The sequence below is a fragment of the Taeniopygia guttata genome, chromosome 13 (assembly GCF_048771995.1).
Source record: "Taeniopygia guttata chromosome 13, bTaeGut7.mat, whole genome shotgun sequence".
Lineage (NCBI taxonomy): Eukaryota > Metazoa > Chordata > Aves > Passeriformes > Estrildidae > Taeniopygia > Taeniopygia guttata.
This window is the reverse complement of record NC_133038.1, coordinates 16,686,172-16,702,279: the sequence shown is the minus strand read 5'-3', so window position 1 is coordinate 16,702,279 and position 16,108 is coordinate 16,686,172. Positions and strand designations below refer to the sequence as shown.

The 16,108-nt window shown below is 54.0% G+C and overlaps 1 protein-coding gene across 6 annotated transcripts in view; it reads right to left on the bottom strand.

Moving 5' to 3' along the window:
* Positions 1–16,108, bottom strand: part of SIL1 (SIL1 nucleotide exchange factor) — a 98,257-nt gene that overhangs the window by 39,365 nt on the left and 42,784 nt on the right. For all 6 annotated transcript variants that reach the window (XM_030283959.4, XM_030283955.4, XM_030283954.4 and 3 more), the window contains 2 exons: positions 9,580–9,700; positions 248–344 (listed from right to left, as the gene is read on the bottom strand). In XM_030283959.4, the coding sequence (XP_030139819.4) occupies positions 248–344; positions 9,580–9,700 (218 nt within the window). The remainder of the gene's footprint in view (positions 1–247; positions 345–9,579; positions 9,701–16,108) is intronic.

Genomic DNA, 16,108 nt, shown 5'->3' with positions numbered 1-16,108 from the left:
ATGGCACTGGATCAGCTTTAAGGTCCTGTGCAACTCAAACCATTCACAGAATCTTAGAGTCATACAGAAAAGCCAGGGAACAATATCACTCACAGGTGAGCAAAGGTATTTTCAGTCCATATGCACCACAAGATTAGTTTGTGCAGTGCTTTCCAAGCAATCATTTTAACCATTGTATTTCTGTAGTGTGTAACAGGGTGTGTTCACATCCCTGCACTGTGCATTGCTTTAGAAACAGGAAACTCACCTTCCTTTCTGCCTTCTCACTTTCCTTCATTTTAGCCAAGGCCTTTTTGAGCTCCTCGGATGTGAATGAATTTGCATCAACATCAACCTTGCCCAGCCTTGCAGAAGAAACAAAACAAACCAGAACATGTTACCAGTGAACAACTGCCTCTCTTCTATTTTCACCGTGACATTCTAGCAATGGCTAACAGCAGGAGGAAAGGAATAAAATACCACCATGCTCAAGAAAAGATTGGGATGAGTGCTGGATTCTCTGTGCAGCTTGCCAAAGCCTCACTCTGACAATCAGAGGCTCTGCTGACCCAAAACCTGAAGTCCTACCACAATGAAAACAGCTCAAGAATTGATATCTCAGAGTTTCATGCTGCAATAGAGGAAGCACCCCTGTGCCACCAAATCATTGCTGATAGCCTGCAAGCTTCAAGCTCGAGATTTCAGCTTATGAACACTGTACACAGAGTGCCAGGAGACCTCAGAGCACCTTTCCAGTGAGTGAAGGGGCTACAGTGAATTGTGAGAGGATACTTTATCAGGAACTCCAGTGACAGGACAAGGGGGAATGGGATCAAAATGCAAGAGTTGGAATAGATTTGATGATGGGAAGAAGGTCTGTCCCTGACACAGGGACCAGTGCAGAGAGGCTGTGCATGCCCCATCCCCAGGAACACCCAAGGCCAGGCTGGACAGGCTCCAGAACAACCTGGTGTGCTGGGAGGTTGCTCAGGTTGGAACCAGGTAATCCTTAGGAGACCTTCCAAGCCAAACCATTCAAGGATTTGATCATTCCACGATCCCCATCACTCCATGAATGTGCACTCAGGGCACCTCCACTGCCACCCCAAAGGGATCACAAAGGACAGGGCTCTGCTGTCAGCGCTGCTCAGCTCCTAACCCAGCAAGCGAGTCTCAGCAAGAGGCAGGAATTGACTGCACCAGGGACACTGGCCTCTGATAAAAGGCATGAATCCCACAGCCCACCCAACCCAAAGCCTGCCATATCTATCTTTTCCTTCTTCTCTCTTCCCTTGTGTCACTTTCCCCATTTTCTCTGTCTGGGAGCTTGGCTTCTCTCTCTCCTGTCTGCAGGTTCAGCCCCACGTGTGACCCTGCAGGAAGAGCCTGAAATACCGGGAAGTGGGAGAGGACTCTTTGTCAGGAACTGCAGTGACAGGACAAGGGGGAATGGGATCAAACTGCAAGAGTTGGAAGAGATTTGATGATGGGAAGAAGTTCTTTATTGGGAGGGTGGTCATCCCTGACACAGGGACCAGTGCAGAGAGGCTGTGCATGCCCCATCCCCAGGAACATCCAAGGCCAGGCTGGACAGGCTCCAGAGCAACCTGGTGTGCTGGGAGGTTGCTCAGGTTGAAACTACATAATCCTTAGGGGCCCTTCCAAGCCAACCCATTCAGGGATTTGATCATTCCACGACCCCCATGTCTCCATGTGGCGTGGCCCTGAAACTTCTGTGACATCACGGCCCCCAGAGTGCTCCAGGTGGAAGGTGCAGGACCTGGAAAGCAGCACAGCAGACACTTCACCTGCTGCCAGCGGTCAGCGCTCACTGGCGCTTCGCTCTGCCCGTCAGTGCTGAGCTGTTGCTGCTGCCTGGGCTTTTCTTGGCGCCTACTCTGAAGGCAATCCCAGCAGGATGTGCACTGCTATCCCAGCACAGGTACACTGCCAGGCCAGGGAGGGGGCACCCTGCTTGGGCAGGCTGCAGCCATGTGGGAATGGATGGTGTGGGACAGGAACCCCAGCGTGAGATTGTGCTGCCTCTTGCAGACTGCCAGAGACACCGTGGAGGAGATGGAAGTGGACATGGGGCTGGATGGGGAAGAAATGATGGAGGTGGACATGGAAGAGACAGATGAGGAGATGGAAGTTGATGTAGAGGACGATGTTGAAGAGATGGAAGTTGATGTAGAGGATGATGTCGAGGAGATGGATGTCGATGTGGAGGACGATGTCGAGGAGATGGAAGTCGATATGGAGGACAAGATCGAGGCCATGGAAGTGGATATGGAGGACAACATCGAGTACATGGAAGTAGATGAGAAGGATGAGGAGGAGCCCATGGTCCTCGGATGAAGATGGAGCCCCAGGAGCAATACCAGCAGATGCTCCCCACGCCCTTCCCACAGGCAGAGTGTGTCCCCTGACGCCAGGCTGGGGCTGGGCTGGATGGCCCCGCTCGGGGACACGGTGCCCACAGGGGGCCCTGGATTGTGCTGGCACAAGCAGCACCCCTGGCCTGCCCTGTGCTTGCCTGGAGCTGTGCCAGCCCTGCCAGCCCTGCCGGCCCCTGGGGCCCAGCTCCCAGCCCAGCTGGGCCCAGTGCTGGCACCAGAGTCCAGCACTGCTGCTGCCTTTCCTCCAGCACTGATGGAGATGATGGCCACAGGTGTCACCCCTCTGTAAATATGTTCTTCAACCTAGAGCTTTAGTGTAAATATGTTTTGAAGTTTGTTAGGCTATAGGCTCCCATGTAAATATGTTTTGAAGGTTGTTGTTGTTATAAGGATTGTTATAATAAAACATGTTTGTAAATCCAAGGTTTTGCCAATCTTTGGGAAAGAAATACTGTTAAGTTTTAAAATCTCACTTCTCTTTGTAATTCCCTTGGGCACAGGCAGCGTTTGCACAGTTGTGGTTTCCATTTGTTCTGGGTTCCCGGGGCTGGAGGTCCCTGGGGGTGCTGGCACGGCCACCCCGGGGCTGGGTCCCTGTGCACAGGGGGTCCCACTGCCACCACTCCTGGCACTGGGCACTGCTGGGGTTCCTGGGCAGGGGCAGAGCAGGGCCCCCAGGAGCAGAGCTGTCACCAGCAGAGAGGGGCTCTGACAGCAGTGGCCCCTGCAGCAATGCCCCCAGGCAGGCAGGAACCCTTCAGCCACCCTTGCTGCTGCAGCCACGGGGACTCCTGGCCCGAGAGCCGCATCAGGCCCCAGGGATGCAAAATCCACCTTCATGCTCTGAAGGCCGTGACAGCCTTGGGAACTGTGGCACCGGGATCTGAGGGGCTGCAGGGGCTGGTGTTTAAGGCTTGCAGCCTCCAAAGGCTCCGGGCTTTGCTCCCCAGCCTGCTTTGCACTGCCCTGGGCCCGGATTGTTCCAGAGACAAAAGCCAAGCCAGGGGATCCTCAGCCTGCCCCCACTCCTGCTGCTGCCAGCGGCCACTGGCCCCTGTCCCCCACTCGGGTGCCAGCTGGAGGGGCAGGGCAGGCTGTGCTGGGCAGGGCCGGGGGGCTTTGGGCCCTGTGGCTGCTGCTGCTGGGGGCCATGGGCCCAACAGGGCCCCGAGCTCAGCCCCTGCCCGGGCAGCTGCCCTCAGAGCCCCACAGTGCCCAGGCATCCCCATCTCAGGTGGCCGTGGCTAATCCCACCTACTTCAGGGAAGAAATTCCCCACAGGAACTAAACCAAGGGTTCCAGGGGAAAGGCAGCACCTGGTGACATTTAAAGCCCCTTTACAGAGGTGGCTGCAGGGCAGGGGTGACCTCCAGGGCCTCTGGCAGTGCCCCGTGTGCAGCTGAGGCTGTGGGGCTGCTCCCAGCAGGACACAGCACCAGTTGCAGCAGATATTTCAAAGGACTAAATGGCATTCAAAGAAGCCACGGTGCCAGTTTCCTTTCGGTGTCCAGGCATGAGAAGCCATGAATGTGCCACTGAATGTGCACTCAGGGCACCTCCACTGCCACCCCAAAGGGATCACAAAGGACAGGGCTCTGCTGTCAGCGCTCCTCAGCTCCTAACCCAGCAAGCGAGTCTCAGCAAGAGGCAGGAATTGACTGCACCAGGGACACTGGCCTCTGATAAAAGGCATGAATCCCACAGCCCACCCAACCCAAAGCCTGCCATATCTCTCTTTTCCTTCTTCTCTCTTCCCTTGTGTCACTTTCCCCATTTTCTCCGTCTGGGAGCTTGGCTTCTCTCTCTCCTGTCTGCAGGTTCAGCCGCACGTGTGACCCTGCAGGAAGAGCCTGAAATACCGGGAAGTGGGAGAGGACTCTTTGTCAGGAACTGCAGTGACAGGACAAGGGGGAATGGGATCAAACTGCAAGAGTTGGAAGAGATTTGATGATGGGAAGAAGTTCTTTATTGGGAGGGTGGTCATCCCTGACACAGGGACCAGTGCAGAGAGGCTGTGCATGCCCCATCCCCAGGAACATCCCAGGCCAGGCTGGACAGGCTCCAGAGCAACCTGGTGTGCTGGGAGGTTGCTCAGGTTGAAACCAGATAATCCTTAGGGGCCCTTCCAAGCCAACCCATTCAAGGATTTGGTCATTCCACGACCCCCATCTCTCCATGTGGCGTGGCCCTGAAACTTCTGTGACATCACAGCCCCCAGAGTGCTGCAGGTGGAAGGTGCAGGACCTGGAAAGCAGCACAGCAGACACTTCACCTGCTGCCAGCGGTCAGCGCTCACTGGCGCTTCGCTCTGCCCGTCAGTGCTGAGCTGTTGCTGCTGCCTGGGCTTTTCTTGGCGCCTGCACTGAAGGCAATCCCAGCAGGATGTGCACTGCTATCCCAGCACAGGTACACTGCCAGGCCAGGGAGGGGGCACCCTGCTTGGGCAGGCTGCAGCCATGTGGGAATGGATGGTGTGGGACAGGAACCCCAGCGTGAGATTGTGCTGCCTCTTGCAGACTGCCAGAGACGCCGTGGAGGAGATGGAAGTGGACATGGGGCTGGATGGGGAAGAAATGATGGAGGTGGACATGGAAGAGACAGATGAGGAGATGGAAGTTGATGTGGAGGACGATGTCGAGGAGATGGAAGTCGATGTGGAGGACGATGTCGAGGAAATGGAAGTTGATGTGGAGGATGATGTCGAAGCTATGGAAGTGGATATGGAAGACAACATCGAGGACATGGAAGTGGATGAGAAGGATGAGGAGGAGCCCATGGTCCTCGGATGAAGATGGAGCCCCAGGAGCAATACCAACAGATGCTCCCCACGCCCTTCCCACTGGCAGAGTGTGTCCCCTGACGCCAGGCTGGGGCTGGGCTGGATGGCCCCGCTCGGGGACACGGTGCCCACAGGGGGCCCTGGATTGTGCTGGCACAAGCAGCACCCCTGGCCTGCCCTGTGCTTGCCTGGAGCTGTGCCAGCCCTGCCAGCCCTGCCGGCCCCTGGGGCCCAGCTCCCAGCCCAGCTGGGCCCAGTGCTGGCACCAGAGTCCAGCACTGCTGCTGCCTTTCCTCCAGCACTGATGGAGATGATGGCCACAGCTGTCACCCCTCTGTAAATATGTTCTCAAGCCTAGAGATTTTCTGTAAATATGTTTTGAAGTTTGTTAGGATATAGGCTTCCATGTAAATATGTTTTCAAGATTGTTGTTGTTATAAGGATTGTTATAATAAAACATGTTTGTAAATCCAAGGTTTTGCCGATCTTTGGGAAAGAAATACTGTTAATTTTTAAAATCTCACTTCTCTTTGTAATTCCCTTGGGCACAGGCAGCATTTGCACAGTTGTGGTTTCCATTTCTTCTGGGTTCCCGGGACTGGAGGTCCCTGGGGGTGCTGGCACGGCCACCCCGGGGCTGGGTCCCTGTGCACAGGGGGTCCCACTGACACCACTCCTGGCACTGGGCACTGCTGGGGTTCCTGGGCAGGGGCAGAGCAGGGCCCCCAGGAGCAGAGCTGTCACCAGCAGAGAGGGGGCTCTGACAGCAGTGGCCCCTGCAGCAATGCCCCCAGGCAGGCAGGAACCCTTCAGCCACCCTTGCTGCTGCAGCCACGGGGACTCCTGGCCCGAGAGCCGCATCAGGCCCCAGGGATGCAAAATCCACCTTCATGCTCTGAAGGCCGTGACAGCCTTGGGAACTGTGGCACCGGGATCTGGGGGGCTGCAGGGGCTGGTGTTTAAGGCTTGCAGCCTCCAAAGGCTCCGGGCTTTGCTCCCCAGCCTGCTTTGCACTGCCCCGGGCCCGGATTGTTCCAGAGACAAAAGCCAAGCCAGGGGATCCTCAGCCTGCCCCCACTCCTGCTGCTGCCAGCGGCCACTGGCCCCTGTCCCCCACTCGGGTGCCAGCTGGAGGGGCAGGGCAGGCTGTGCTGGGCAGGGCCGGGGGGCTTTGGGCCCTGTGGCTGCTGCTGCTGGGGGCCATGGGCCCAACAGGGCCCCGAGCTCAGCCCCTGCCCGGGCAGCTGCCCTCAGAGCCCCACAGTGCCCAGGCATCCCCATCTCAGGTGGCCGTGGCTGATCCCACCTACTTCAGGGAAGAAATTCCCCACAGGAACTAAACCAAGGGTTCCAGGGGAAAGGCAGCACCTGATGACATTTAAAGCCCCTTTACAGAGGTGGCTGCAGGGCAGGGGTGACCTCCAGGGCCTCTGGCAGTGCCCCGTGTGCAGCTGAGGCTGTGGGGCTGCTCCCAGCAGGACACAGCACCAGTTGCAGCAGATATTTCAAAGGACTAAATGGCATTCAAAGAAGCCACGGTGCCAATTTCCTTTCGGTGTCCAGGCATGAGAAGCCATGAAGGTGCCACTGAATGTGCACTCAGGGCACCTCCACTGCCGCCCCAAAGGGATCACAAAGGACAGGGCTCTGCTGTCAGCGCTGCTGAGCTCCTAACCCAGCAAGCGAGTCTCAGCAAGAGGCAGGAATTGACTGCACCAGGGACACTGGCCTCTGAGAAAAGGCATGAATCCCACAGCCCACCCAACCCAAAGCCTGCCATATCTATCTTTCCCTTCTTCTCTCTTCCCTTGTGCCACTTTCCCCATTTTCTCTGTCTGGGAGCTTGGCTTCTCTCTCTCCTGTCTGCAGGTTCAGCCCCACGTGTGACCCTGCAGGAAGAGCCTGAAATACCGGGAAGTGGGAGAGGACTCTTTGTCAGGAACTGCAGTGACAGGACAAGGGGGAATGGGATCAAACTGCAAGAGTTGGAAGAGATTTGGTGATGGGAAGAAGTTCTTTACTGCGAGGGTGGTCATCCCTGACACAGGGACCAGTGCAGAGAGGCTGTGCATGCCCCATCCCCAGGAACATCCAAGGCCAGGCTGGACAGGCTCCAGAGCAACCTGGTGTGCTGGGAGGTTGCTCAGGTTGAAACCAGGTAATCCTTAGGGGCCCTTCCAAGCCAACCCATTCAAGGATTTGGTCATTCCACGATCCCCATCTCTCCATGTGGCGTGGCCCTGAAACTTCTGTGACATCACGGCCCCCAGAGTGCTCCAGGTGGAAGGTGCAGGACCTGGAAAGCAGCACAGCAGACACTTCACCTGCTGCCAGCGGTCAGCGCTCACTGGCGCTTCGCTCTGCCCGTCAGTGCTGAGCTGTTGCTGCTGCCTGGGCTTTTCTTGGCGCCTGCACTGAAGGCAATCCCAGCAGGATGTGCACTGCTATCCCAGCACAGGTACACTGCCAGGCCAGGGAGGGGGCACCCTGCTTGGGCAGGCTGCAGCCATGTGGGAATGGATGGTGTGGGACAGGAACCCCACCGTGAGATTGTGCTGCCTCTTGCAGACTGCCAGAGACACCGTGGAGGAGATGGAAGTGGACATGGGGCTGGATGGGGAAGAAATGATGGAGGTGGACATGGAAGAGAGTGATGAGGAGATGGAAGTCGATGTAGAGGACGATGTCGAGGAGATGGAAGTTGATGTGGAGGACGATGTCGAGGAGATGGAAGTCGATATGGAGGAGAACATCCGAGTACATGGAAGTGGATGAGAAGGATGAGGAGGAGCCCATGATCCTTGGATGAAGATGGAGCCCCAGGAGCAATACCAGCAGATGCTCCCCACGCCCTTCCCACAGGCAGAGTGTGTCCCCTGACACCAGGCTGGGGCTGGGCTGGATGGCCCCGCTCGGGGACACGGTGCCCACAGGGGGCCCTGGATTGTGCTGGCACAAGCAGCACCCCTGGCCTGCCCTGTGCTTGCCTGGAGCTGTGCCAGCCCTGCCAGCCCTGCCGGCCCCTGGGGCCCAGCTCCCAGCCCAGCTGGGCCCACTGCTGGCACCAGAGTCCAGCACTGCTGCTGCCTTTCCTCCAGCACTGATGGACATGATGGCCACAGGTGTCACCCCTCTGTAAATATATTCCTAAACCTAGAGCTTTAGTGTAAATATGTTCTGAAGTTTGTTAGCCTATAGGATCCCATGTAAATATGTTTTGAAGATTGTGGTTGTTATAAGGATTGTTATAATAAAACATGTTTGTAAATCCAAGGTTTTGCCGATCTTTGGGAAAGAAATACTGGTAATTTTTAAAATCTCACTTCTCTTTGTAATTCCCTTGGGCACAGGCAGCGTTTGCACAGTTGAGGTTTCCATTTGTTCTGGGTTCCTGGGGCTGGAGGTCCCTGGGGGTGCTGGCACGGCCACCCCGGGGCTGGGTCCCTGTGCACAGGGGGTCCCACTGACACCACTCCTGGCACTGGGCACTGCTGGGGTTCCTGGGCAGGGGCAGAGCAGGGCCCCCAGGAGCAGAACTGTCACCAGCAGAGAGGGGCTCTGACAGCAGTGGCCCCTGCAGCAATGCCCCCAGGCAGGCAGGAACCCTTCAGCCACCCTTGCTGCTGCAGCCACGGGGACTCCTGGCCCGAGAGCCGCATCAGGCCACAGGGATGCAAAATCCACCTTCATGCTCTGAAGGCCATGACAGCCTTGGGAACTGTGGCACCGGGATCTGGGGGGCTGCAGGGGCTGCTGTTTAAGGCTTGCAGCCTCCAAAGGCTCCGGGCTTTGCTCCCCAGCCTGCTTTGCACTGCCCTGGGCCCGGATTGTTCCAGAGACAAAAGCCAAGCCAGGGGATCCTCAGCCTGCCCCCACTGCTGCTGCTGCCAGCGGCCACTGGCCCCTGTCCCCCACTCGGGTGCCAGCTGGAGGGGCAGGGCAGGCTGTGCTGGGCAGGGCCGGGGGGCTTTGGGCCCTGTGGCTGCTGCTGCTGGGGGCCATGGGCCCAACAGGGCCCCGAGCTCAGCCCCTGCCCGGGCAGCTGCCCTCAGAGCCCCACAGTGCCCAGGCATCCCCATCTCAGGTGGCCGTGGCTAATCCCACCTACTTCAGGGAAGAAATTCCCCACAGGAACTAAACCAAGGGTTCCAGGGGAAAGGCAGCACTCGGTGACATTTAAAGCCCCTTTACAGAGGTGGCTGCAGGGCAGGGGTGACCTCCAGGGCCTCTGGCAGTGCCCCGTGTGCAGCTGAGGCTGTGGGGCTGCTCCCAGCAGGACACAGCACCGGGCTCAGGACAGCCCTCAGCCCTCACAGCTGATCCCAAGGGAGAGGCTCAGAGAGCAGCTTCACGCCACTTGCTGGAGATATTTCAAAGGACTAAATCCCACAGCCCACCCAACGCAAAGCCTTCAATGTCTACCTTTTCCTTCTTCTCTCTTCCCTTGTGTCACTTTCCCCATTTTCTCTGTCTGGGAGCTTGGCTTCTCTCTCTCCTGTCTGCAGGTTCAGCCGCACGTGTGACCCCGCAGGAACAGCCTGACCTACAAACAAAGTTCCAGTTATTTCAGAGCACTGCATTGCTCCAGCTTTGGGGGGAACTGGGAGCTGAAGACACATGCCCCTTCCTGGGAGAAGGGGGGAAAACTTTCATCCCACACAGTGAGGAGTGGGATATTCACCACTGATGCCCTTTCCATCCAGTAGCACCCCTAAAGTGTTGCTTTTCCCTCTCAGAAATACCACCCAAGCCACCAAAGGTGTCCCTGTGCTGCCTGGCTGGCTCTGATCCACAGTGGAGGTGGAACCCTGAGCCAGCAGACACTGGTTCCTTCCTCTCTTCTGGCCCAGGTCTTAGGAGAGCACTAAAACTCCACACCAGGAGTGGATTTGGAGGCTTCATGGAGAAAGGGGAATTATTGCTGATTGGGGCAGACGGAATAAAATGAAGCTGCCAGAGGGAAATCAAAGCATCCCGCAGAGTACATCCAGGTACGCTGCACATCAAGGCTGTGCTGGTGTGGAAATACTGTATTAAAAGGAATTTATGATCACTACTATCTGCCAACAAAAATACACAGAATACATTAAGCTTCGGATTTAAATTCAGAAAAGATTGGAAATTCAGAGTGGTTTTCACCAGTTCACCACAAACACATCTCAATGACCAGCCCAACACTGGGGTGAAGAGGAGGCAATATTTGGTTGCTACTTCTTGATGGCATTTCTTCTTCTCTTAATGCAGGAATTCTGCTTGCCCAGGACAGCGAGGCTGCAGCTGAACAGCCACAGAGCTGCTCACACATGGACAGACAGACCACAGCTGCTCACCCTCCTCCCTCCTGAGGATTCCTTATTCAGCCTTTCCTTTCTCTCTTCCTTTTATCTAAAAAAATACCTGGGATAGAGTAACAGCTTGCAGGAGACAGGGAGCATCTCCTACCAAAGGGAAGTGAAGACAAGGGTAATTATTTTGTAGAATAAATACAGGTACTCACAGACAAAAAGCTCTGGTCTCGGGAACAACTGGATTGATCCCTCCCTGTTCAAGACCAAGGAGACATTTCCCTGATCAAAGGACCTGGTGCTTCCTATGTAAGACTGGGATGTTTGTGACAATTCAGACAGAAACCTTTCAAAGCCTGTAGTCATCCAGTAGGTATAAATGCATTTAGAAAATGCAGGAAAATCCATCTTGAAGGATTTCCTACTAAAACAAGGTTTGCATTTCTGGCAGACTCTCTTTCTCTCCATCAGTCCTGCCCACTGGAAATTGCATTGGTTGGATGTGTGAGAGGACAGGTGTGATTATCTCCCCATTTTAGGGGAGGACAGGCTAGATGTGCCTCCTCCACACTTGGAGTGCTTTCCATGGACAGGTCCCAACCTCCTCCTGCTCCTTAAACTTGTGATACACAGGACCTTTAATCTCTGTCTATCTATGGGAGCATCCTCCCACGCTGAGAAGCTGCTGGGCTCTGCAGGAATTTGGTGCCATCATCAATCTGTGCCCCTTGCTGGTGGTGGGGCTGGGACGTGCTGCTCAGAGAGGAGTTTGTAGGATCTGCATGGAAAGGGCAGCACCACATCTCCTGTCCCTGGCTCGGGCAGCAGCGGCACAGGGCTCTGCCAGCACAGCCAGTGAGACCCTGGTGGAGTGGGAGATGTCCCTGCCCACCCAGGGAGGTGGAAGGAGATGAGCTGTAAGCTGCTGTAGGATGAAATGCCAAAGCGTGCTGAGCAGGAGGCAGGAGGGGATCGGGAGGACAATCCCTCCTCTGCAGACCCCGAGGCGCTCAGGGGCAGAGCCAGGGCGCAGCTGGCTGCCTCCCCACAGAGCTCAAAGCTTTCTTGGCCGTGTCCCCAGTGCTGGCCAGGCCAGGTCACAGCCCCAGCAGTGGCTGCAGCAGCTCTGGGCTGTCACACAGCCGGGAATGGCCCCTGACAGGGAGCACAGCACAGCTCCAGCTGCATCCGGGCACATCAGCCTCCCGCCTGCCAGGGGAGAGGAAGGAGGTGGATGGAATCCCGTTGAGGGAATCACCCAAAAGGAAAGCACAGGAGTAGGCTCCAGAAGGGTGGGGGGCTGGGGGGCCCAGCCCTCAAATTCCTATTCTCAGTGTGAGAAACGCTATTCACTTCCAAAAAGTTTAAAAGGTTTATTAAACCTTATCAAAAACACAGCAAAAAGCTGAATAGAGAAAATATTAGTGCTCACCCACACCCTTTAATCCCCCCAAAGTTCTGTCCATCGACTCCTCCTGCTCTGTCCAGTGCTGGAGACACTTCTGACACCTTGACTGGAGCTCAGCTGCTGCCACAGCAACGAGCCACCCCTCCCAAATGTCCCAAACCCAGGGCACCCCTGATAACAGCACAAGGGGGTAAAACATAGCTATAAAACTTCTCTTAACATATATATATATATATATGATATTTGCCTTTTAATTGTGAGAGTCAACCATCCCATTACTCATGTGTCACATCAGCAAACAGGAAATAAAACCAAACCCAGGCCTGGTGCTCACGAGCTGCACATCCAGCACAGCCAAATCACAGAGACTGCACCAGCCAAGGCACAAACCCTTCCTGCTCCTGCTTGGCACACTAAACGAGATTTAACCAAGAGCATCCGAACCCCAGAGCAAAACTCACAACCCCAACGTGTTTAAGCAGCTCATGGTGCTCCAGGGACTTCCCTCCCTGCTCAGCACAGCAGCCCAGGTTCATGGCACAGCAGGACAAACGCACTGCTTTCATAAACAAACCATGAAAAACATCTCTGTGTTCAACAAAAAGATTGACATTGACACTTAAAAACGTTACAGCTGTTCAAGGAAGGTCTTCTGTCTTATTTAGTTTGGGGTATTTTGAAGTCAAAAGTGTGTTTGAGGGTGGGTTGACTTGCATAATGTGATTAAAATTGCTGATTTCGACAAGTAAGCTGGAAATCCTGAATTTTAATCATGTTTCAGTATGCAGCTTCTAGACATTTCCCTTAAAAAATAGTTGATTCTCTTTGATTCCTATAATTTGATACTATTCAACAACTGGGAGCACACACAGGAGCAATACATGTGTAAGCAATTACACAGCTTCACATGCTGCTAAAACAGAATCATTCTGTTAATAGCTTTTTCCCGAGAGAAATTAATTTTTTACTTATTGTTTGCATTAAAGTGCACTTGGGAAATGAAAGTCAATTAAAAAATACAAAAACCACGTTTTTATTTAAGGCATTTTTTAACATTTTTCTCCTTGACACCTCAGACAAATAAAAGATTTGTATCCACAGGTAGGCACTGCAGAGATGTGTTACAGAATGGTCCCTCTTCCCTGAGAGCTGCAAATCCTACAGCTGCCAGACCTCATCCCTTGTTCCTCATAAAGGGAAAGAAGAGTTTCCATTCTAGTTAATTTCCCAGCTCTAAATCAACTACAAGTGAGCAGAAATAGCTGTGAAATCCCCTCTACAAACCTGCCAGAAGGGCTCCAGCTGTGGAGGGGGAAGCAGCAAACTCCTGCCCCCACAAATTGTTTGGACCCCTTAAAAAATATCCCACTCTTGGGATTTTTTTAACTACAACAAAAATAAATTAAAATCAATTAAAAAATAAGATCACAGAATCCCCAAATGGTTTGGGTGGAAAGGAACCTTAAAGCTAATCCAGGGGCACCCCCTGCCATGGCAGGGACACCTCCCACTGTCCCAGGCTGCTCCAAGCCCTGTCCAGCCTGGCCTTGGGCACTGCCAGGGATCCAGGGGCAGCCACAGCTGCTCTGGGCACCCTCCCAGGGAACAATTCCTTCCTAATATCCAATCTGAACCTGCTCTCAGTTTGAATAGGTGCTATTGCATTGCCCTGGGATGATGGATTGAGAGAAAGCCTCAGGGCTGAGCAGAGCTCCCAGTGCCTCTGCTGGCAATGTGTCACCCACGGGCACCTCAGTCACTCAGCTGCCTTGCAGCCAAAAAGACAGTGTCCAACAGGTAAAGTACCCAGAGGATAAAACCCTTGTCACTGCACAAATGACAAGGCCTTTATTGGGAATAAATGTCAAAGCAGAGCAACAGCATTTATTTTCCAAGCAGGAGACACTGATCCTGTGGCGACACTGCAGGGATGGTGTTATTCCTGTTCCTGATTTAATCCCTTTATCAGCTGCAGAAGCACCAGGACAGGCTTTGGTCTCCCATGCCAGCTCTGGCTGACACTGCTGTCCCCACAAGCTGTCCCCACCCCTGGGTGCTGCCTCTGCAGCCCAAAGCACCTGGAGGTCCCTCTGAGCATTGGCACTCTTTCACTGGATGCACTCTGTCCATAAAGTTGCTTAAAGAGACGCCGAGGAAGACTTTAATTTATAGCCCCATTCTTTTAATCTTGGTCAGCCAGATTTTTTCAGACATCTGTTTATATCTCCTTGTAATATATTGGCTGGAGCAGCAGCACCAGGCAGCAGCTCCCTCGCAGGGGCTCTGCTGACATTTATAAACCGAAGCGATTTCTCTCATGTGCTTTATGTTATCAGCTAAACCTGTCCACTTAAATTATTGCCTTGTAACCAAATCACAACTATCTGTTACTCCGCTCTGTGCACGTTTCCCAGGCTCTATACCAATATCAAGCTTTGCAGAGTCTAAAAACAAGATGATAAATTAATAAACAAATGGAAAACAGGACATGCTTCCACCAGGAGGATCAGGTACGTTGTGTACCACATTACTAAAAGCAGAGGGCTGCTGTGTGGAATATGCAGCATGCAGTGATACCCAAAGAACCCCATCTCTCTTCTGCTAGACCAACCAAATGACCAGCTGTGTTTGCTCACTAAAGGAGAAAGGTCTCACCGTGCCCAGCTCCTTTCCAGCACATCATTCCACATTCCACAAGTGAGTTTGTGTTCCAGCATGGGGACAGGGCTGAGCCCCAACTCATTGCACAGCTACAGGCTGGGAAGTTGTACATCACACACTGACCTGCGAACCTCCCACCAAGGTTGTGCAGTAACTCACTGCACTTCTGGATCCCACCCCATCCCATCCCATCCCATCCCATCCCATCCCATCCCATCCCATCCCATCCCATCCCATCCCATCCCATCCCATCCCATCCCATCCCATCCCATCCCCACCCCTTGGACAAAGCTGCCAGCCACTGACTGCCCACCAAGAGTGTCCCAAGAGGGACACGAGACTGTCCCCCTGCAGCACCACCCTGTCCCCGTGGCAGCTGGGGCAGCAGTACAAGGGGGATCCAGCTCGCTGAGGCACATCCCTGGCTTGTCCCCAAGTGAGCATCCTTGTTTGGCATTGGTACAAAATTCAAAAATCTATCAAGGGTTTGAAAACAAGCCCCAGTTATGAGTCAGTAAGTGGCTCTGCAGCCCTCAAAAATTACCTCGGTATGTGAGCAAGCCTCAGATAACATCTACCTTCCTTTACTCTTTGTTTCTCTCCACGCAGGGAGTGAGGGGAAAGGGACTTTCTTTCTAGTACAGGCAACAAAGGAATCTGGAATCAATATGTGAATGTTCCAGCAAAACACACCGGCAGTGCTGCAGAACTGAAATAATCACACTGCCAGAGCATCCATAATAACTTATCTGGTGGCACTGCACCTCTCCATTAATAAAATAACAGCTAAAAACTCCATGGAGACAAATCCCAGGGAGCAGCAGAGCTCCCCACAGCTGCATCCCCAGCCCCAGGAGCCACCAGTGCCATGCTGGGGAACTGGCTGAGGCCAGGGCATCCGCTGCTGGTGACACACAGGGACACTGTGCCTGACTCCAGCTGTGCCTGGGTGGATGGGATGTCCCACACCAGGGTGCTCAGAGGAAAACAGAGGAGCCAGGTCCAGTCTGGGGGGCTCAGCTCACACCCTGACCCCAGACTCTGGTTAGAGCTGCTGAGCAAGGAAGTAGCAAAGCCTGCCTCTGGTTTTTTTTCTTTCTTTCCTACAAAGGCAAGTCCTACCACTCTCCAGATTGTTTGTTTCTTCAAAACAGAACATTTTTACACACAAAAGAAAGACATGCAGCAGGCACAGGCAAGAAGATATGGATTACTGATGGGAAGAAGAGGCCCAGAGCCTGAATCTCATTTTATTTCTTTCTCTGTCCCTTTTTCAATCAGCTATAGCCTTTTGCATTAGTTCACTGTCTGACACTCACTGCTCCTCCCAATTAAGTGCCACTGGAAAATGTCATTAATATGCTCTATGTCACCTCCTCTTGATAGCTGGTGGAGATGTTTCACAGCACCAGGCCTGGAAGCTCCCCCAGCAGCTGCCCCAGCACCCCCAGCATTCCCCACCTCGGGCAGGGAGGGAGCTCAGACACCTGTGGGCACATCCCAAGTACAAACTCCCGTGACATTGGATGAAATGCTTTACAAATCCACTCCCTGGGCAGCTCTTCCTCCCACTGTACCTCTGGGAAGACATACCTGC